Source organism: Styela clava, chromosome 5 (genome assembly GCF_964204865.1).
Source record: "Styela clava chromosome 5, kaStyClav1.hap1.2, whole genome shotgun sequence".
Classification (NCBI taxonomy): Eukaryota; Metazoa; Chordata; class Ascidiacea; order Stolidobranchia; family Styelidae; genus Styela; species Styela clava.
The window spans coordinates 24,005,357-24,028,195 of NC_135254.1; the positions used below are offsets into that span (position 1 = coordinate 24,005,357).

Below are 22,839 nucleotides of genomic sequence, written 5' to 3' on the forward strand. Positions count from 1 at the left end.
TATTGACTCCGGTAAGCACTTCTCACTGATGTTTGAGCAAAGTTGTTGCTACCGGCAACGTTTCGTGTTCATTCTCTAAACCGGCACGATTCTGGTTTACGTGATCTGCGCGGTTAGTTGTTTGGAGGTATATTTGTGACTTCAAAGTTATACTTTTATTTCATCGCTGTACCGATATAATACAGCGCCTCAACAGCAATATGAGAGGTCAGTCAGGAATGCATAAACCTCCAATTCAAGAACAAATATCGGAAATCACCAAAAAAATTTCGCTTTTGGGTAAGTTAGTAATTTTTAATTACCGCAGTCCAGAATGGTGTATGTCTGTATCATGGTGTTTTGCGGTATCAAACCCTACACACTGACACATTATTATAATTATTTGTAGCCTATATGTTATTTTCACTCAATGATATACTTTATTTTCACTTAAATTCTGGTAAGTTAGATCAATTGTCAGAATGTTGAATGAACTCATTACAAGTCTCAGTGATCATCACTGCATTTATATATTTGTCATCAGAATATTTTAGTATTATTGTTTTTTATTATCTCTTTTAATCCAAATATCAGTAGGACACAGTTCTCCGATTCCAAGGATAGTCCCCATATTAAAAGACATCAATTATAACAGTGAATGCAACCCATTTCTTCTTGAGACAGTCTGGGCCTCCATACTGACGAAAAACCGGCACTGCACAACAAACTAAAAGACAGCGCAATCCAAAAATGCCTCATATTTTCGTTTTATTGAAAAAAATTTTACCATAGCTTTCGAGAGTTTTTAGCTAAAAACGCCATGATAAATTTAAATTATTGAAACAAGCATGGCCCTTGTCGCCCTTGTTTCAGAGATAAATTGTGTGTTTGTTTTATTGAACCAAATATTAAGACATCTTGGAATCAGAGAACTGTGCTCTATTGAATTTAGTGTGATTTCACTACTGGGTTTGATTTTAACCTCATTTTAAACTTTAGTTTGTCAAAAGATCAAATTTTCTCACTGATCAGTCAACTCATAATTTATATTTTTATAGAGGGTGATCGTAAAGCTTATTATGAAAGTTCACAATGGTCAATCAAGAAGAACAGAGAGATTATCGCGAGAATGAGACAAGAGAATAAAACATTGCACAAGACATTAGCAGATCTGCTTGCGGTAAGTAGCCTATTCTGTGTGAGAATTAAGAATATTTTGTGAATTCTCTGTATCCTCTAGCTAGCATTGTTTACATTTTTAGAAAACAACCTCCAAAGTTTTCAAACTTCACAATCTGTGCAATTTGGCTCATGTTTTTTCAATTACATTCGTGTTTTTTAAATTTGTTGAACATGCTTTTTGATTTGTTCAGGGAGATGATAAAGTTATAGATGAAGCATTTGAAGGTAGACATGTGGAACGAGCAGCATTGCGTAACAAGTCTGGAAAAACTGCTATCATGATTATAGATCAAAAGGTTATTTTATTTATTTTTCAATTTTGACAATATACTTTTATACAACTTCAATATAAAGGTGTTCTTTGGTGAGATTTGTGAAGTGCCTTTCTAGCATGTGACTACTTTGTATCCAAGTCATTCTACAATAAGTTAAACCTGCTATGAGTTGGAATTGACCTAAAATTAAAAGTATTACCAGAAAATTAATTTGAATCTAGTAAAATATTGTATTGTAATATTGTAATCTAAAATTTATCAATTCATGTGTAATTTTATTTGTATTATTGCTCCTAACCTTGTAAAATTATGCCCAGGTTTGTGACAGTAAGAAGAGATTGAATGCTTTGAAATCGACGAGTGAAGCAAGAAAAAGAAAATTGAATGAACTTCAAACCCAACATGATCAGATGGTGAAGGACAAATCAGCTGCTGAAGAGTTAGATAAAGGAGAGAGTGAATCAGCTCAGGTAAATATGATTTTTTTTCATGCGTAAAATAGTTCAATTTTCTTTTGTGATTAGAAATTTGTTTTATTTAACTTAAGGAAAATAATCAATGATAGCATCTTTATTATTTCACACAGCCTTCACACATCATTTCCAATCCTGCAAACAATGCCCAATACAGAGATATTGTGAAATTTGATACTGGTCGATATTTCCTACAGATAATGAGAACATTTTTATGTCAAAATACAATTTGACTTTTCAGTAATAATCTGGTATAGAATTTGAATTGTTAAATCATCGATCAATCCATCTATGAATATTCAATTTTATTCTTGTTATGATTCGTCTGAATTCAAGTTTTAGCAAAACTTAGTCATGCTCACTGTACGACATGAGGTGTACATGCATCATTTTGCTAAATTGTTATTATTGGGAAAATTGTCTTTCACCGCAACAAGGGGATCAATCTCAAATCAATTTCAAATCTTCAGTATTTAAAGATGAAAATAGATGCTAGATGATAATTACTTATATATTGTTTTAATTTTCCATGAGTCATATTGGCCCCCATATTTACCCAAATTTATTTTTTATTTTTTAATTTATGGAAACGCTTTTTACGAAGTATGGAAACACTGGTATATGACCCTTGTGTCAACATATTTGAGAATTGTTTTTATGTTTACATTACAATAGCATTTAAGACAACTGGAAAATCGTTTGGATAAAGCAAGATTAAAAAGTCAGGAAGCAGATCACATCAGTAAAGTTTATGAAAAAATCAAAGCCCATTTACAACAGGTGCGTAAGTCAGTAGAACCTATTCGTGATAAACAGCCGGTTGGAAACTCATTTGCAATAAACAATGTTACACAGTACAATTGCAAAACAGTGATTGCAAGGATCATTTTAGGTAGTTTCATCATTTTATTGTGAGAGAATTATCTTGAAATTCAATTAAATGAAAATTGTTCATTTATTCATTATTCCTATAAAAGCATATGCGAAAGCAAAGGAGTATTAAAATATCAATTATTCAAAACAAAATATTTGTGTCGAACAGATGACAATGGAATTGTTTCTATCACACACATAAGAAGGAACTTGTCTATAAACTGTGTTTATTTTAACAGGAGAGTCTGACTTTCCATAATCAATTAGATGCTCAGGAAGCAGATATATTAAAAACAAGACATGAATTAAAAGAAGTTCAGTCCATGTATAGTGATGCTCAAGTTGCAAGAGATGATGCTAAAGAGGAATTAGCAAGACATGAAGCTATTGTTTACAAGTATGTTATTGTTTGTTTAATAGACATGGTAAATTAGAAAAATTTTAAGTTTGGTCACATTGATCTCCTTTAATAATCTGTTGATAAGACATTTTTAAAATTCTGTAGTATTATGTTTTATTTTGCATAAGAATTATTACATTGGAAAAAATAGTGTTATATAAAGTTAATTGATGATTGGAAGCAATTTATTCTTTAATACTTTATCAGAGAGAGAAAAGAAAGAGAAGAAGCTCTGGCTGAACTCAAACTACAAGCTGAAGAAAAGAAGGCTCATGCAGAAAGAGTAGAACGAAGGGTAACCAAATTTTTTTGAAATCTGAATTAGTGGTTTAATTTTAAGCCTCAATACATAATAACTTGAAATCTAAATTTGAAAAAATTGAATCATGAAAATCTCATCAAAAATGTATTGTGGGGAATTCTCCTTTGATCTAAAATTCCAACATCAAATATATAGCAATGTAGCCTACATTGTATTGTGGTACAATCTTAATTAACAATTTTTATTCTTGCAAGATTTGGAATATCGACTTCATTAGTGCTATATCACAAATTGCTCATAGGACTTCAGAGCAAATATACAAGTCTCTGTATGGAGTGATCTGTTCTGTGCAACAAATTTCTGATTCTACTTGAAACAGTACAAGAATGTATGCAATACCACCTATACTGAATGAGTCTTTGTAAAATAAATATATTTCTTATATTTTCCTCTTTAAAATTTGCAGATGCAGAGAGCAGCATTAGGTGAGCAAGAACTTGGACAGGAGGGACAGAAACCTGCTCTCACCGAAGAAGAACAAGAGAAGAAAATCACAACATTTGAGGAAGCTTTCATCAGGATTAAAGAAGCGACTGGAGTATCTGATGTGCAAGTCCGTTCTTTCATATATCAAGTTCTATATATCATAATATAACTACCTAATTGTTTTCCAAACCTATCGATTTAATGACTAAGCTGAGTATAACTACTAAGAAAATAATGGCAAGAAATGAAACATTTAACAATAATAAAAAATGTTTTCAATTACCGGTAATAAAGAATACCAATTTCTATACTCAATAAACACAATGATTTAAAATACCTTTGTTGGATATGAATCAGATTTCAGCACTCTTAATTTCCTGTTGTTCACGCTTCGTGTTAAGAGTGCTTATTCCATCACAACTTTGGTTACACTGTGTGTGTCTGTAGGTTCAAATCCCGCGGGGGATGATTATGTGCCCGATGTTTACTGGATTTTTCATCACCGTAGAGTGGTTCACGTAATCGCTGGTCAGTTACAGCTTCTTCCACAACCAAGTACATACATTTAAATCAGTTGGTAAATATTGCCCTAATCGTCACAGACTGGTAACCAAATGAGACATGGTTTGCCATATAAATGAGCCATCTTATCGACTCTTCTCTTTCCCATGATATATATATTTATATACAAAATTCCGGTGTACCTAATTTCTACGTAATTGTTTTTCAGGAAGTTGTGGATAGATTCCGTTCCCAAGGAGAAACTCAGAAACATCTGGAAGAATTGAAGGCAAACAATAAGAAACAACTTGATAGATTGAAGGAAGAGAAAGAGAAATTACAACAGGAATATGAAGAAATGAAATATTCTGGGGAAGCTAAACTTTCAAAGTAAATTTTCTCTCATCTACTAAATTCTAGTGATTGTGATTACTCTGTGTTGTGCTTAAGTTCAGTTATACTAGTATGCATTATTCTGAATCTGGTTATATCCATTTAGGATAAGTAGAAATATACTGTACCAATTTTCATTCATTTTTGGTTATAACAGCAATCTGACTTGAGATAAAACTATATTTTAAATTTGACATGCATTTTGGTATATTCTGCTACTTGTTTATTCTATGGAAAAGAAGTTGTTCTTCTCATTATAAAAGCATTTTCATCATACAAATCATATTTCATCTTCTGCATTTGATTCAGTGGTCAACGAATGTTGGAAGAATTTGAGCAGCATTTGATGGAAGAGCAGCAAAGACGAGATGATGCTGCAGAGAAATTGGAGAGAGCAAGTGGTATACTTGTGAGTGTGAAAGCTGGAGTTGAACATCTTGCAGACAAACTACAACACCTCAAAACGGTATGTGTTCGAAGTTATAGATACATTTTTTTCGTTCCATATGTTTATGAGGCGTTTCATGGTACTGATTATACTAACTGGATGTCTGAAATTTGTTTTTTCTTAACAACATGGTAATTTATAACAAATCATAAAAGTAAATATCCTTTGTGGCATCCCCAAAACTAGGAATAATGTCTCCATGACAACTTAATTTTTTTTTCCTGAGGGAAGATTCAACCTGCCATTGGAATTTTTTTCTTATTATTTTTGTTGTATTGATTTCATGGGTTACATAGTGAAAAAGATGACTTATTCTTCATGAGTTCTTTATCTATTAAATTTCAGTTATTTATTTGGGATTGTCCTGAAATAAGATTATTATTTTCAGATGAAAAGTCATGTTCCAACTGCTCATTTATCACCATCTTCTGATGAGTATGTACTTGATCTTCTCTCAATATCAGAGGAAAAACTTCTCAAATTACTTGAGGAATTAGATGGGCGACAGCTTGCAGATATATTGAGACAAATGGAGGAGGAAGAGGTGAAATTTTCTTGTCTATGTTGAAAACTACACATGAAACATTTTGACAGAATGGTGATGCCTTAGTTTAGACCAGGGGAGGGAAAACTGAAGCCGGTGGGCCATATAATATTCAATGTGATCAGCGAAGTATTTATGACATGTTAACAGCACTTTTTGTTCATGTATAAATATTTTTTGAAATGCCTCGTCATTATTGGTAATCTATCTACAACATATCCTGCTGTTCCTCGCAATGGGATGGATTTTCCTAAAAATGGCATATATTTGCTATGAAATAAACACTGCAAAGTAAGAGTTTCAGAATCTTGGTTTCAAAACACATTGAATGTCCCACCAACAATTTACCTAATGTATACTTGAAATAAAGGCTGCCTAATGGAGGGCTGGTCTAAACATCTCAATTTCTGTGATTGGCAATAACCATAAACCATAAAAAGCTGCGAGAAGTCTATTCTATAAGAAATATTGAAAATGACCTCATCATTTGTATGCTAATAAATATTTTAGTTATCAGAGGTTTTGAAAGTTTTATTAAATAAAACTGTCACCAGGCTTTCTTAGTCCCAATCTGAGGTAAATAAATGTGGAATCCATCTGTCTAAATACAATATCCTATTAATTTTGTTATATTTTATTTAGCATTTGAGTATCAAAGTTTTGTGAGGTCCATTGGGGGTTAGCCTAAAGTTTTGCGTCTCATTATACCAAGAAGTTTCCCCAGCCCTATTGGTCTAGGTTCCAAATGAACATGCTGATATCAGATTGGTTTAAATTATTTTAGATTCAGTCCAATCTGGCATCAGGAGGTTAATTAAATGGACATTTAGTCACTTATTTAATTCTCATCTTCCCTTGACTAACCATTTTAAAACATCTAAAACTATTTTTTTCAGTTTCACTCCAGCATTGAAGGGAAGTTGCCACCATCGAATACTCGAATAAATCTACCTGCGGCTCAAAAACATGACGCCTATGAAGGTTTGTTTGATGTTTTTATATGAGAAAAAAGGCTGTACTTATCGTAGAAAAACAACAAATTGTCCCAGCAACACTTAATTGTATCAAAAGCAATTTTTAACAGTTATTACTTTGGTTGACTTCCATTAATCTTCTTTAGATGAAGATGCAGAGAGTGGTGAGGATGACACTGGAGCGCCAACAAGAGATGCTTTGAAACGGAGATCACAACAGATCGTAGATACTAAGTTGAAAAAAGGTAGAAGCCGACCAAGAAAAAAGAAAGGCAAAAATTAATTGCTGTATTCTAAACTTTATGTTGTGCGCCTATTGGTTTTTCATGTTAATATCACAAGGGTTTGTATTTTTCTGTGGCAAACTTATGTTACATCTGGGTAGTTAATATTTGGGCTCAAATTGAGGGGAGTGTAGAGCATAGGCACACATGCCTCGCAACATGAAATAAAGCATTTACAAAGCACATTCGGTTATTTAAAAAAAATTATGAAACTCTCTTATCAATAATCAGCAAAATATTCCTGAATTAAAATTATTTTTCACTAAATCTATCAGATCCAATTGTATTTTGAATTTTCTGTCTTTCACCTTGGTTGAGCAATTTGTATGGTAATAGTGTAAAGAATTTGCAATGCTTTTGCCTGTCTATTGGTAGCACATACCAGTGTTTTCTAAACTTCTTTCCCCAGAGTGCACCTATTTAACAACCTACGAATTATAGTTCGATTTATTTGTTGAAAGTATATATATGTTATAAAATAAGTAAGGAGTATTTGTATTTGTTGTAAAAAAAATAAGTCAAAGAAATATTTTAATGCAATGAAGCATTTCCTTGGGCTGCATTTCACCTGTGATTGACAGGATTTGGTAATTTTTTGAATAAAAATTAATTTTTCATCATTAAGATATTGCACAAATGCTAGTTTGTCTAATACTGCACCTCGCTAACCGGTGTTTTGAGTACATTGTTCGAAAACTAACACCGGAACTTGAAAAGTAATTGATATATAGGATTTTTGCTAACATTTCTTCCAGATTTCAGAATTTACTTTATATATTGTTTCGTTCATGTGCTCTTACTTATTGTATATATTTTAGAATTAGATTGTTTGTTTCTTTGTTCCTATCTATATCTTAATTCTATCCTGAATAATAAATACACATTAAAGTTATATGTTTATCATCAGATAGTGCATGATAGGAAAAACTCATGTTCAAACTAAAATGCGCTAATTTCATACAATTTAATACGTTCAGATGGTGTTGTTCTGTCACGTGATACACGGCTTGTTTTGCAAATTCAAACCTGCTTCGCTGCATCAGTTTATTAAACCTTCTGAATTACGGAATAGGTCTACTTCAGTGAGCTTGGTGACGTAGTCTAGTTTGCAATAGGACTCGGGACTAGACTCGAAGCGGTAATGACTCGACTTGACTGACTTGAGACTCGATAATACACTCGGGGCTCGGATCACCCGTGGCGCAACTTAACTACACTCGAAATCGATGGCTGTATGAAAATTTATTATGCGCCATTACCCTGATAATACCGCGAGTACATAGAATAGCACAATATCAGATTTGCTCAATATGTCCATTTGATTGTGTTCGTGCTCATCTAATATATCTTCAACTTCAAGTACGTTTTAATAACGAATTTTTAGATTTATGAGACAATAATCTCCAACATTTTGCAATTAATAGCAAATGAGATAATTATTATTATAATGACTAAAGTTGAAAATTAAAAATAAACAAACAGTTGCACCAGGCTCGATAAATTTTTTTGTGCACCTCATTAATAAAGGAAAATAGTATTTTCTGTTAGATGTGGTGTGCACTTGAGAAGAGTGTAATAAATGTTTGCTTTCCTTGGTGTTCATCAAAAATGTCATATTGTAGATTTACCGGTAATGTAAGGAAAAGATGTGCAAAGGAACTTCTTATGTATATATAGAAATATAACAAAACGATAACAAACTATTTTAGAATACACATAACGAAACTTCGCATAGTCGGCATATTCATATTGAGCTCATTCTCAATTATTTGGCGTATAGGAAGTTTTGTTTATGTAGACAATGTTTAGGCTAGTGGGAAGACAACAGTGAGCGCGCACTCCATTACAACAAGCGTATTTAGAATAATTTCATTTTCATCTCGAACATTTTCCGGCCTTGACTTAGACGTAATGATGTTTCTGTTTACGTCAAAGACCTTCGCACTGACGGAGAAATTCTTCCCGATTCCGGTTTGTCACTCTGTGGATACAGCACAGAACTACTTGATCTTCGAACGTTTGCAAGGTTCAGGAAGCTTCCTTTTGAATCATCATTGTTTGCCTCTGGTGCGTGAAGCTTGTGCCATCTTGCCACTGGCTTATTGGAATGTTTACCCGAGACATCTCTCCAATGTTTTAATTCCTCTTCGCATTTCGAACCTGTAGATATGTTAATTTACCAGAACGCATTTTTATTCACTCTGACATGCCATTTTCGATTTAAAAATTACATTCCGTATGTATACAGTGTGTATTCTTACTACCTTGGAAAATTTTTGCATACTAAATCTTATGAAAAAGTTATAAATAGATGTTCCCAAAAATAATAAAATTCAAAAATTTGTTTGTAGCTTCTATATTATTAATGTTTTATTGTTATGTTTTTAAGAAACATATTTTAAGAACGTTAGCTGCGAAGTACCCCAGTTTGCATCTCATCTTTCTTTGAATGAAATTACAAAATATGTCTATATACTTGGAACAGACGATACCGCCTTTCCAAAAACAATTATATAAATATTCGAACATTGTATCTTACTTGGACCAATTTCCAGAAATCCTAGTTCTGCATTAGATGATAACTTCTGATCGTGGACAGCTTGACAGGTTATACGAACAAGGGGACATTGCAATAATGTCGGCGATACACTGAATGTAAGAGCTTGGTTGAACACCGGATTGTGTGTCGCTTGTACCGTGTCAGTTTTCTTCTTCTTCAACCTTTGACTTCCGCGAAATATGCTGACTTTAATATATGTATCTACAAAAAAGGTACATTCACGTTGCATGGATAAATTGCGGTTTATTAGTGTTACAAATTTTTTGATACATCTAGTTAAGAAATCGACCCCCAAGAAAATCGTACGTAAGGAATTTAACCATATATATATAATCTATATATTTCATCTTCAAATTACTATATCTACAATACCTGGTGGACCTTTTCGACCTTCAGGAGAATTTAAATTTCTTGCTTTCTGTATAGCTACAGTCAACTTCTCAGCACTTGGAAGATAAGACAGAGCTAACAGTAAATCTCCACAAGTTTCAGACTAAACGTAAACAATAGTATGACAAAAAATAAAGAAAAAGTAAAATAATATAGTTTCCCAAGACCAATTCTTGCTATTAGGCAGCCAGCTACAAATCCTTAAATTATTTAGATAAAATAATTTAAACTTGTGTTAGAAAAAGCAACTGGTTTAAATTGATTTTGCAAACTAAAACATTAAAATATTTATGTAATTTCTGTCTACATGTCCATCTCAGAATTAATTGAAACCAGTTATATAAATAATGACAAACTTTTGACTTTGCTAGAAGTAACCACAGTCTTGCCTATAGTATACTGCACACATTTTCAATTTCATTTAATTTCAATAAAACATCTCGGGAGGTGCAAGATATGAATAAGAAATGAATAAATGACAGTGAGGGAACCTTATGAACACAACTTAAATTAATCATATTCATGACATGTTTAATTTATCTGCCTGCGTCGCCAGTGAAGATAAGATATGTTAGCAGGGTGGCAGTGATTATAGTCTGCAACCTGCGAATATTTTATTTACAATTGACGAAGCACTATATTTTACAGGAATATTATTTAGACGCAATTACACCATATCTGCATTTCTAATTCTAAATTAATGACAGAATTGGTATGGTACAATAAAATAGTTTAGGACAATTGGTTTAAAATGCAGGAGACGGTTCCTACCAATTCTGACGTTTGCAGATCTTGAACTTCGAACTTTTTCCACAAGTCGTAATGCGGAGTTAGTTCGAAATCTATAACATCCAATTTCATCTGCATGATTCCTGTACATTCATCTCTCGAAAACTGATCAAAATCGTATGTGCGTATCTCCAATGTTTTAAACTGTAAAGTATGCAGGTAGTGATAACAAATTCTAACCATATATATATAGGAAATACCATGCCGTCACTTGTTGTACATTTGTCTTATAATTACGCAATTCAAAGCAATAATACAAATTTATTTTAAAGAATACATACAGGGTGGACCTAAAGTTGGTTAACAGTTATTAAATTAAGTAACCATGGATAACAGTTATCCTACTTTTGGCCCTATATCGTCGTTTCCTTCGTGATATTGTACTGCGCGTATTTCTATCAACCATTTATGCAAATTTACAGCAACCTATGTGTGTTTGCGGGGGGCTCTAATAAGGCAAGTGATTACGTTTGAATCCAATTTTGAATTAAATTGAAATCCCAAATCTCGTTTAATATTTTATTGTAAATGTCATGAGGGAAATAAAACGTGCAAATCAGCTTACTCGCATATTCTCAAGCTTCACTGAAAATGAAAATTTTTCTTCGAATTCCGGATCTGTGGTGCGACGGTGCACTTTGCTTTGTCGAGCGTTAAATCCGGGCAGTAATGTCACAGTGCAATATGGATCACAAGTGCCACTGAAGTCCTGACTTTCCAAATTTCTTGCCTACAAAAATAATTAACGTGTTAAAAAACACGTAATTTGATTTATATTCATTTCATTGACGCCTTCGTGAGCAATAAAATAACAGACTCCTGTATGTTTTGCTATGATATGTGGGACAGACGTTCATTCAATTTTCTCGTAGAAATATAACTAATTTTCGAGTCTCACGTACGTCAGCGAAAAAAAAATCAGCCAATATTAATTGTTAACGGAATCTTGCAAATAAGATTTCTCTGACCTGGTGTCAGAAAATCGATTTCCTTGTCTTTTTTATTGTAAATCAAATAATAAGTTTATTGACATTTCAAATAAGATGTCTGTGCATGGCAGATGGTTTGATGTTGTAGCCTGAACATCGACCACCGACGTATTCAACGACTGTGGGAATATTTAGCTTATATGGGCATTTATCAAACTGAAGAAAAAATTGATTATTTCTGATATAAATTGGTCTACATTTTCAAAGCATTCATAAGTAATTTATTAATCATATCATTTTATTTACCGTTTATGTTTCTCTAATAGCGATAACATTGATATTGACATTGATAAGAGAAAGAGGGAATGATTTCCTGAATTCTAATAGACTTATAATTAGTCTTTAAATAAGCTAAACAGAAAACAAATACCCTATCTCAGTACCCCATAATTCAATTGGGAAAAGCAATTCAATTAACATAAATTGAAATCTGGTTAGGATTGGTTCATCTGTAACAACTAACTGGCTACAGATATTCCCATGACGACCTGGATCAGTAAGAAACCGTAGTTTACCATATGATTACGCTCACTCAGAATAAATATAGAATTCCAATCCGATTTTGTTAAATGTAGAAGTTGCAAAATGTAGAAATATTTGTTTAAATCCACCACCTGAATCAATTTAACGATCAAAACTTCTAGATCTTTGTTATAGTCCAGTGTAAAATGAATTTGTGGTGATTCAACATCTGGTTCTTCAGAGTCCATGCTGGGCAATTTATCAGTATGCTAAAAATAAATATCAATCGTTCCATGAGCTAGAATCCATCTTGTTGGTTAGGATGGAAATTTGTTTTATTTTCGGATTTTGTTCCATTTTTGGGTATTTCAAGAATATTTATTCGTGAGTCCGTTGCACTTAAATGGATAATCTACCAGATGAATAAGGGCCTCACGCTCACACAGGATAAAAGTGGGACATATTTTCGATCCATAAGATTATGGGACTGTGAGACAAATTCACAAATCGATGAAATTCAGTGGAAAATTGAGTCTTAGGTTCATTAATTCTAATTAAAACTTGATAGAAGCGGTTCCAGTCAATTTGATAAAAGTGGTTTGGTTTGCAATTAAATCTTGTGTTGAAAGTGTTTTTTTCAATTTGAATGTCTGAGCTGTCATCTAAAAATTATCTAGTGAAACTGTAAAATCATCAAATTAAAATATTAGTCTTACTACTTTTTGTCTAGATTTTAGAAGTCTAGCACTGCGACAAATATGTTTAAAGTAACGGAAATATTAGTACAAATGAGTGTTTATACAAAGTATTCTGTCATAATGCCGTTTTGCTATTGTGGTTTATACAGATAATAAACCGCAAAGAATAAGTCAGTAAAGCCATGATAAAAATGTCCCGAAAGTAGTTTCTATTAATTATGTACGATATACAATCTTGGAGAACCCTTGGTGAAGTAATAGATGTATTCTCAAGGGAGATCGTAAATTTTTTAAATATACATAAATGGAACAATATTCACTTCCATTATCATGGCTTGGATGGAATGCTCGTGTAATGGGGCGTAATTCCATCAACTAGTCTTGCAGCTTTAGCAGGTTTCATTATTGTTGCTTATGTGATCGAGGAATAAATAGGGATCATTGATCTGAGGTCCTGGCAGTAGATATTTTCCGTTTTTAACAAATTAGTTTTGATAAAAATGAAGCTGCTGGAGGGAATGGATGGGATGGGCTATATATATTATGCAATCTTTTCACAACTTTTCTTCCTTTATTCATCGCTTGGCATTAACTCAATAATAGACTGTATTCTTACCTCGTACAACTTGGGATTTATTTGACTCAAATCTATCGGCATTTGCATGGAACTGCGTCGGCGTCCTTGTCTTCCTGGGAATGTCTCTAAAAATAAGTTGAAATAACAACTGAAAACTTTTTATACATAGAAATTTGAACGCCGTTAAAACATCGCACTCAAATTACAACTGCTTGTTTTCATCAGTACCATCAATATTCGACATGTTTACTGGCATCTATAAATTTTCCGAAGTACTTACTGACTAATTTGTTATAAAACATGTGAATGAGTTTGAACTCAACACAGATTTGTAAAGAACGTTTTCCTTTGCAAAATAACTGTATTCTCTTCATTTTTGTTATTAAATGAATCGTAATAGTTTCTTCGATGGAGTAGATTAAAGTTGTTACAAATATACTTATTTGATATGTGAATGCCACATCGAATTCAGATCTCATATTATGCTCAAATGCATATGTTTTTGCATATACAACACTGTCTCAATAAACGATCACAGCAAGTTAGTCAGAAATCGATAAGATTATTCCGAAAACAATGCATATTGACATTGTAATACAGCAACTTGGACATTGTAATACAGTTACTTGTCAACCACGCCAATACAATATAATTGCAATCGCAAAAAATCAATCTGATATGGGTCAATAATTTGGTTTTAATCTTCACTATATATTTGAATCTCAGTAAGGTATAAGAAACTCACATAAAAATTATTATGTTTTTAATTTTAGTTTGAATGAGGATTTAATTTGGTTGAAGAAAATGTTGGATTTGTATATACTATGTTCGGCCTTTCAGCAATAATTATATGATAATAATTTATCAGAAAAAAATGGGTTTTATAACAAAATGAAAAAATATCTCCAATCAAAACTGAAAATGTAATCTTGCCGTAAAATTTGATTTCATTTAATCTCTTTGTAATTTGCATATATATAATAATTTAAGAATATAGCATTCAATTTACCTTTGTTCACTGAGAGTGTTGAGCTGTTAGGTGAATGATCTCCAAGTGATTTGGCGCTTGGCAGGCCCGTTGTTGATGATTGCGACTCCGTTCGTGTGCGATCTCTTTGTAGACCTTCTGTTAAAATAAAAACAAAAATAAAAAATAATAATGACACGATAAAAAACATAGTATGTGATATTGAGTAAATGGTCAATTTTGATAGATAGCTAGAAGTATTCGTTAAATTCAAATTCGTAAATACAAATTAAAAGATTTCTTGAATAAACAAATTCTTGTTATGCATTTATTTCGCAGTTCTTCACATATAATTTTATCGTCAATGTAAAATGGAAAGCACCGTCATATATTGAAATCCTATTAGAGGCCTCATCTGGAGAATAATATACCGTTTCGCCAGACCTGCGTTTTTAAGCCGCGTCTGGGATAGAATATTACTGAAAGCCATAATATCCTAAAGCTCACCTTGATGGAACGGATTCTCGTCATCGTTTTTTCTTCCGCCGAATACATCTCCTTCCGATTTTCGATGTTGTCCTAGTGCAGCATATAGTGCATTCATATCTAACGATGACTGATGTGTACCAACAGGAGATGATCTCGACCTTGTAGTAGGTGATTCTATAATGCATTCATCTGATATAAATACTGATTGCTACAAAGTAAACTATCTGGTTGTCGAGTTTACGGACTAAATGCAATTAAATGGGCTCAATATATAAAATACCATCTTATCCTTCCATGCTCGCTATTGATCAAAGTTTAACTCATTATGAGAAAATTATGTTTAGCGAATTCACGAATCGATTAAATGAACTTACTTCGGTGGGCACGGTCATAACGGAAGTGTTATCTCAGAATGCTAATTGGAATCGATCGACAACAACAAATAATGCTCTGAAACAAATTAGTGCCAATTCCAACGAGATGGAGCAATAGGTATAATCTGATATTTGTAAAAAGTAATATATATATAGAAAAGATATGCTGAAGTTTCGCAACATTGCAATGAAGATTAAATCATTTTTGTCAAACATAATATGCTAGTCATATGATATACAGTCATGGATGCAAATAAAAAATTCCTATTTCGCCAAAAGCTCTCCTAAGATTCTGGCACATTTCAAGAAGAACTTTAAATTGGCTTCAAGAAAAATTTTATTTCATCACATAATTAATTTTTTATTAACTAACTCGCCAATATAAATTTAACTTACTCGCTGGAAAAACTGCTTCCTCTTCGTTTACTGCTTCGAGAATAGCTGGAGACGATCGACCACTGTATTGAGTAGACGGAGATTTTCGATCTCTGTCGAACGACGCTGATATTTTTCTTGCCCGTTCCGGTTGTAATTCGTCTTTATTACTCGTACTTTTCTTACGCTTGATCTCTCCCCCCGATGGCGAATATAATTGCTTTCGCCCTTTAGTGTCTGTATCTAAGTCCGACTTGTCGGACGAATCAAAGTCAAGACTTTCTACAGCAGAAATAATCAATGATACTCGAGGTTGATTTGTAGGCCTCGAAAAAGATGGTTCGTTTTCTTTGCCTTTCACTCTATTCTGATGTCGCAATCGTCGTGGGCTCGGGATTCCTTGATGAGCCACCACTGTATAATTTTCGGAGACTAAACTATTGTTTGGAGTTGCCTTTGTATCTCTGAGGTTTTCTTGAATGTCTTTGTCAATTATAGTGTTGTATGAGAAGTTTTCATTCACTCGTCTAGCAGAAACTGCTGCTTCGTAGCTATGATGTCGCGTATACAAGTCCGATATTGAATTATAGTCAACCGGCGATTTGCCGCCGCTCTCGGGTAAACTTTGTGCCGGGGACGTCGCTCGTCTTTGTGGATGGTAAGCCCCTGATAATAGGTTTGTGTCTCTGGAAGCCGCTTGTCCAACAACCGCCGACCTTTTTATATCAGGTCGTGGAGTTCCAATTGATATAATAGTTGATACTCCTTTTTCAGAATTGTTATTGATGTGTTGATTCCTACTGAAGCTTCGTTGATATTCTGAAAGAGGTAATTAAGTTCTTGAACTGGCCCCAGTACTACCATGAGACGACTGCGTCATTTGCCAAAACTTGGAAATCAATTAGCAAATCAATAATATTTCGGTTGACTTACTAATTGATTTTAAAAGATAGGTCTTATCTTATATGAAAATTTAATCTGAATATACCAGAAAAGAAAGACGGATAATCACGTTAAATTGCCCATTTCTGGAATTGAATTCGATGCGGTGGTATTTTCAAACTCAATGGCATCCATGCTTTGTCTTCCGATATGGCAAAAATAGAACCGACACAGAAAATATAAACCAAACAATTTTTTATTGTATATAGACTTCTTCATAAAATTTTAACTTAACGCCTGCATGTTCATACACAATAATATGTGTAGCCTATATCATTATGTAAAGATGAAATGCTAGGCAAGACATCAACAAAGGGTTCCTCATTGCTGATTGCTTCAAAATAATATACGCCCCCTCAAGCTACACTACAGTTTTATCAGGTAACTAAAGTAGTTCAGCTATTTGAAGATAAATATATACAAACTATCTACTATTTCACCACAAGCAAGCAGGTCGAGATGAGTGCAGAAAACTCTCTGCATTAAAATTATGTTCGTTATGCCTGTTCGTTGATTTCAAAAATGATATTTGAGATCATTTGGTGTCCGGCATATGATTCACGAGAACCGGTAGCATAAAACAGAATAAAGTAATACTGAAAATGAAAAAGGGTCTGGTATTATAGGAAATAGATGGTCTTTATATTGTTAGTCGCAACTATTTCTTGTTAAATTTGGCTTTTTTCTTGAACATAATTATAACTATTTTGCCTTCAATATCTAGGTTCTTAATTAGTTGCACATCACTTATTTGTTTGTTAAAGGTCATCTTGGATATACTGAGCAATTCCCGCACTGAATATCATTGACATTTATGTATAACTTAGTGAAAATAGCAATTGTTGAAAATTGCATTCAATGAAGCATACACCATGTACTATGTCCACCGACTGTAAAAAGCTGCTATTAGCGTATAAGCTCAACTTATTGAATCAATAATATTTATCTTTCCATTTTTTTTATGTCAATGGAATGCAAAAAAGAGGTTTGTTCGGGCAGCAACTTTATTTATAAAAATTAATTACCATGAAATTATCACTATCCGTATAATGAATGAACGAAAACAATATAATGTGTTTGATCACGCGGTGATATTACACGAGACACAAACGCAACTTAATTTTACCCGAACTGCATAGCTATCTTTCCCCTATAAATTTGATACATCAGGAATTTGGTACCTTGTTGGATAGTCAAGTTTGAACCTGTACTCAAGAAATCCTACTGATTTTTTTTGCAGTGAAATTTCCGAGTTTAATCAATATTTTTTGATCTTTCTCGAATTCCTAAGGTCACATTAGGAAATTTACAATTTTATAAATCACTTAATCGTTATCGGCGCTTCGTTTAACTCATCTGTACTAATTAAGAATTGGTTAAATTATTGAAAATTTATTTATCTATTTAATATGAAATGAATACCAAAGTCATGTTTCTCCTAACGTCGATGGTGATGTTTGAAAAACATTGTCAAACAACCTGACATTTTTTTTTGAGGAAAATGCTTCATATACATCTATGAACTAATTCACATAATTTCAAAATAAAATTCAAATAATTTTTCTGCTTTGTATTCAAAGTTGTCCTATTATCAATTGTGTTGATGAACAAGGCCTTTGTTTGCGATTCAGTATTAACCACTATATGGTCGCGGTTGCTGATTCTTACGTTATATTTCGAATAGAAAAGCCATAAAATTTCCAACATTCCCACTACGCTCTTACAGTATATTTTCAAAAAGTGTTTACAAAAGCCATGATGCGTTGTAAAACAATTCACTCATTTATATTACATTACGCAATGTATATTATTTTGAAATATGAACAGGCCCAACGCACGCCCATTCATTGATCACGAATAGCAACCCATATGCGATATCTAGCCATTCGCCATATGCTCGACCACCGTGTTTACCAGGAGATTGTATTCAATGAATTTATTTCCGATAGACACTGACAAAAATTAAATAAATTCAATAATATTCAGCAGTTAACGCCAAGAAATATGAATAGGGCTGGATTGTACGAAAATCTTTTAAATGAAGAAATTTGCAAAAATACGAGTCAAGACAGATAATTAGAAATTATCTTACAATCACAGTATCTATTCAAATCGGACTAATCTATAAGTAAGACATAAATCTTCTGATGACATGTGCATTAGGCATCTCTTCAGCAGTAGTCTACCTGGTCACACAAACGGCTCATCTTATCATACAGTGTAAATAATATATTTTTAGCTGCAATTAATTAATTTATTTCTTTTTTCATTTTATTTTTTGAAAACCTATAATCCAAACTGCCATGTGTTACTTGGAATAGACCAAGTTAGAAAAATAAACATGACATTGAATATTCAATGAAACTCATCTTATCATACAGTGTAAATAATATATTTTTAGCTGCAATTAATTGATTTATTTCTTTTTTCATTTTATTTTTTGAAAACCTATAATCCAAACTGCCATGTGTTACTTGGAATAGACCAAGTTAGAAAAATAAACATGACATTGAATTTTCAATGATACTATTCAATGAAGTATTGTTTATGAAGAAAAACAGAACCCACTCGTCGAGACTACCTCAAGTAATTGTGAATTGTTGTGAGCATTCTTAAGTAAAATCATTGAACACAATGCTTACTTCATCCGGCTACTTGAAATCATCAACATAAACAATATTATTTAATACTAACTACTGGTTTATAACTAATATATATGCGTTTATGCCGAATTAAATATATACAATATGCAGAATTCTTGAGACATAGATTTTTAAATATATACAGAGAAGGGCAATGAAATGTATAAGTTAGGAATTCTATGGTCTTAATTCAAACAATAGTTCTTCTTATATTTGTTAGCCTGAAACATTTCTCACTTTTTGAACATTTTTGCTAGACTAAACTGTAAGTATGAAGGTTAGAATTTGCACCAAAGTCATGCCAAGTTCAAGCTAACTATTCTCGCCATGCTTCCCAAGTCGTTCTTCCATAATCTCGTTTTTTTTGCTCTCATCACCAAGATCTGCGAATTTTTAAAAGACATATGTCCTCTCGATATACCTTCTCGACGCTGTGTTTTATTGTTTTTCGCTGTTTTTGCTTTGGTGTTTCAATGATTCTGTTTTGGACGTGATTACTCGTAATCTGTAAACGCGATTACTACAGCAAAATACAATGTACTGCATTCTGGCACTATTGGTGTATCTCATCTATTCCAAATATTTGAAATGTTAGCTAATACTAATTGAAGCGATAAGGAATAACAAATTTCAATTTGACCGGTTTGCGAGCCTGTACGCAAACAAAGTCGGTCATCAAAGTCTGTTTGTTGGTGTCCAGAATTGCATTACCAACGATTCAAATAGCAATAATACGAAGGTTGGCTAAGTGTCTCGCACGCAAAGTGGAAACATTTTCAAAAATATGCTATAGTCAACATATTTATATATATACAACGGTTCACTGATGCACCAAGAATTCACCGTCTAGCTTTCTACCACGAGTCAAAACCCTATTTTATATTTACCAATATATATCTTCTATTTTTTCATAATTATCGATCGCTCCTCGCTGCCAGTTTCTCTTTTAATGTGTATGGAAGTCCTAACGCAATTTTTTATTTATTTATTTATTCCTTTCTGTAGAAATATCCCTAATTTGAATATTCTATATTTAATAAAAAATCATTATTTTCGAGTAGTTGTCGATTTACATTGTAATGAACAAATCGATATCTCATGGAGCATATTAAAAAACACTGCGATTTTATTTTGGGTGCATCATGCCTGCTTGGCAAAAAAATGCTGTGAATAACCTTAAATAAATATTTTTCAATTTGGGCATTTCCCAACGGGTTACCATGACGACAATGCAAGTCTTACTATTTCATATATAGTTTCACACTTATCTCGTTTCAATATTATTATTTTCAGACCATATCTCCAAAAAATTTGATATTATGAACATTATGGCTAGATTTTCCAGGAATCCACTACTTGTTGCATAATGTTACATCCTAACATCTCTTTCGCGACACCACAAGTTTACACTGCGGTGTAATACCGATAGGGTTTGAAAATACATAGTTTTGAGAATAATTCTGTCCTGATTAACCCCTTTATGAGTTAATTTATTGGTTTGTTAGTCTAACATAAAAAAAAAGAATGGAGAAAATTAAATGAAGTAATTGCTTCATTTAACTTCTGAAACGTAATGATTGACCACTGACTGATAAAAAAAACCATGTGTGATAATTGCCTGCTGATGTACGAGTATGTATCTAAAAGTTATGAGATGCTGAAACACTCAAAGCTTCAAGTTACAAAATTCACTTATTTGCCCTAATTTCTAAACGACAGACGATATCATTTGTTGCTAAGAACTACGAATTCAAATATAAATGTTATATGTTTGCATAAGTTTTCATCTTGCTATCACTAGTTATTTCATTATTGCTCAGGCTCAAAAATTGGAAAAAATTGCATTACATATCACACTCATTAATACTAACTGAGAACATCCTGATTCGTGGTAGAAATCAAATTTCAATAACATAGTATTAACTTGGATATTCCAGCATAAAACGTACAACATTATTTATCAATTAGGCAAATACGAAGCAACAAAATTTTACCGTGATCAAAACTGTCCCATGAATTGGAATTCATCGAACTGCTGCGTCGTTTCCGTTTTCCCATGTCAACTGTGAATCTAAAAAGTATTATTACGGATAATCGAATTGCGTTTCAAGACAAGTTTGCCCAAAACAAGCCTGTTTGTCTAGAACGTGATAGCAAGCGTGGGGTCACCACAATGTCACAGTTGCCTCTCTGATTTGATATACTAGTAAAATTATATTTAAAAAAAAACAAATATATAAAAAAATTGCTACATTGAGCCATGTGCAATAAAGACGGACCATTGTATATTGCTCTCAGACGACATCTACCGCTCGACGCCGAATTTTTTCCGAATAATGAAGTTCTGATGGACAAATTTGCCAGAAATCGGGATAATAAAATGTGCTTTCAAAAAGGTAAGAGGTAGAGAGAGCTATTTTGTTGTTACATTGTTGATTACCAAACTTCGCACAAGTGTTAACTTTGACTGTTTATTCATATTATTATTTCCTTTACAATATATACAGTAAATAGGGTTGAATTGTAGACATTGTTGATCTACAGGTGAATCTTGGAAATAGAACAAAGCAAGTTACAAGAAAAATGTACAGAACTCACCTATTTTTGTTCATATTTCCCAACAAGGCCTCTTCTTTGGTAGAGAAACAACATTTTCGACGTCGATAGCAGTAATATACCACAATAACTATGGTTGTAAACGAAATGATTGGGAGCAGTATATATACAGCCATCTGCCCAGACGAAAGAGTCGGCGAAACCATTTTTCAATGCAGTGAATATTCCCAATGAAAGATTTCTGGTCATTTAAAATCCATTCTAACCATAAGGTATAGTATGTTGCAGTATTGTGAAAAGCGTTGATGCAAGTTTGAACAAGGATTATTTAAAAGAATGACTCATTGACTACTGATGGCTTCCAGAACAACCAACAATTGTCTGACAATTACTAATTAATCATGATCACTAATTAATACCTGGACCTGATAAAATAGTATGTTATTTTGTCTGCTGTCTGTAACATAGCTGACGTGTTTACATCAGTGGTGAGACTTCATTCATGGAGAATCTTGGAAATCACATTCTAAGTTTACATGCAATATCAAAAATGAAGCTATTGAACAATGCAGTGCAGAGCGAGAAAGAGTAATGAAAAAGCAATAAAGATTGGAGTTTTTAGTTTGTAAAAAATATTATTCTCAGTTTAGTTCTGGCGCTTGCAGCTAATCAAACTGCATTCTATAGTATCTAAAAACTTATCGATAGCGATTCAAAATAAAATATATCATGCTATTTATTTTTGAAAACAGATAAAAATAAAATCTTGTATTTTGCTAGGAAATTTTCATTATGAATTCACAACAATCAACACTCGATTATCTCTAACTTCCACAATCGTATATTTTTTTATATTATATTTATATTTTATCCACATATCGCGCCGTACAAATCAATGATGTTTTGGTTTCTTGAATATTATTTCTGGTGCGATAAAACCCAACCAAGTCATCAC

The 22,839-nt window shown here is 32.8% G+C and overlaps 2 protein-coding genes across 3 annotated transcripts; one reads left to right on the top strand and one right to left on the bottom strand.

Moving 5' to 3' along the window:
* The first annotated feature begins 51 nt into the window (after positions 1-51).
* On the top strand, positions 52-7,966 carry LOC120344480 (outer dynein arm-docking complex subunit 3-like). The gene is made up of 13 exons (XM_039413718.2): positions 52-279; positions 1,038-1,159; positions 1,353-1,457; positions 1,754-1,906; positions 2,585-2,689; positions 3,022-3,179; positions 3,390-3,477; positions 3,911-4,057; positions 4,661-4,821; positions 5,134-5,290; positions 5,661-5,816; positions 6,713-6,797; positions 6,937-7,966. The coding sequence occupies exons 1-13, from the start codon at positions 201-203 to the stop codon at positions 7,071-7,073; spliced, it is 1,653 nt and encodes a 550-aa protein (XP_039269652.1). The 5' UTR covers positions 52-200; the 3' UTR covers positions 7,074-7,966.
* A 331-nt stretch (positions 7,967-8,297) lies between these two features.
* Positions 8,298-22,326, bottom strand: LOC120344479 (uncharacterized). Of its 2 annotated transcripts, none has more exons than XM_039413717.2 (12): positions 21,927-22,326; positions 21,323-21,399; positions 15,766-16,563; positions 15,014-15,169; positions 14,549-14,662; positions 13,579-13,664; positions 12,417-12,533; positions 11,379-11,543; positions 10,796-10,957; positions 10,007-10,127; positions 9,614-9,835; positions 8,298-9,234 (listed from the first exon to the last, which is right to left on the bottom strand). In XM_039413717.2, the coding sequence occupies exons 1-12, from the start codon at positions 22,088-22,090 to the stop codon at positions 8,999-9,001; spliced, it is 2,418 nt and encodes an 805-aa protein (XP_039269651.2). In that variant the 5' UTR covers positions 22,091-22,326; the 3' UTR covers positions 8,298-8,998. The 2 variants fall into 2 exon arrangements, with proteins under 2 accessions (XP_039269651.2, XP_039269649.2); XM_039413715.2 differs by having other exon boundaries at positions 14,549-14,665.
* Positions 22,327-22,839: the final 513 nt, after the last annotated feature.

Excerpts from the sequence above, each read along its gene's own strand:
- LOC120344480 (XM_039413718.2), top strand. The coding sequence starts at position 201 with ATGAGAGGTCAGTCAGGAATGCATAAACCTCCAATTCAAGAACAAATA. Across the intron at positions 1,160-1,352 it reads CATTAGCAGATCTGCTTGCG|GGAGATGATAAAGTTATAGA; the intron begins GTAAGTAGCCTA and ends TGATTTGTTCAG. Across the intron at positions 1,907-2,584 it reads GAGAGAGTGAATCAGCTCAG|CATTTAAGACAACTGGAAAA; the intron begins GTAAATATGATT and ends ACATTACAATAG.
- LOC120344479 (XM_039413715.2), bottom strand. The coding sequence starts at position 22,090 with ATGGTTTCGCCGACTCTTTCGTCTGGGCAGATGGCTGTATATATACTG. Across the intron at positions 15,170-15,765 it reads GGAAGCAGTTTTTCCAGCGA|AATCACCTACTACAAGGTCG; the intron begins GTAAGTTAAATT and ends AATGCATTATAG. Across the intron at positions 10,958-11,378 it reads TGAAGCTTGAGAATATGCGA|TTTAAAACATTGGAGATACG; the intron begins GTAAGCTGATTT and ends CATACTTTACAG.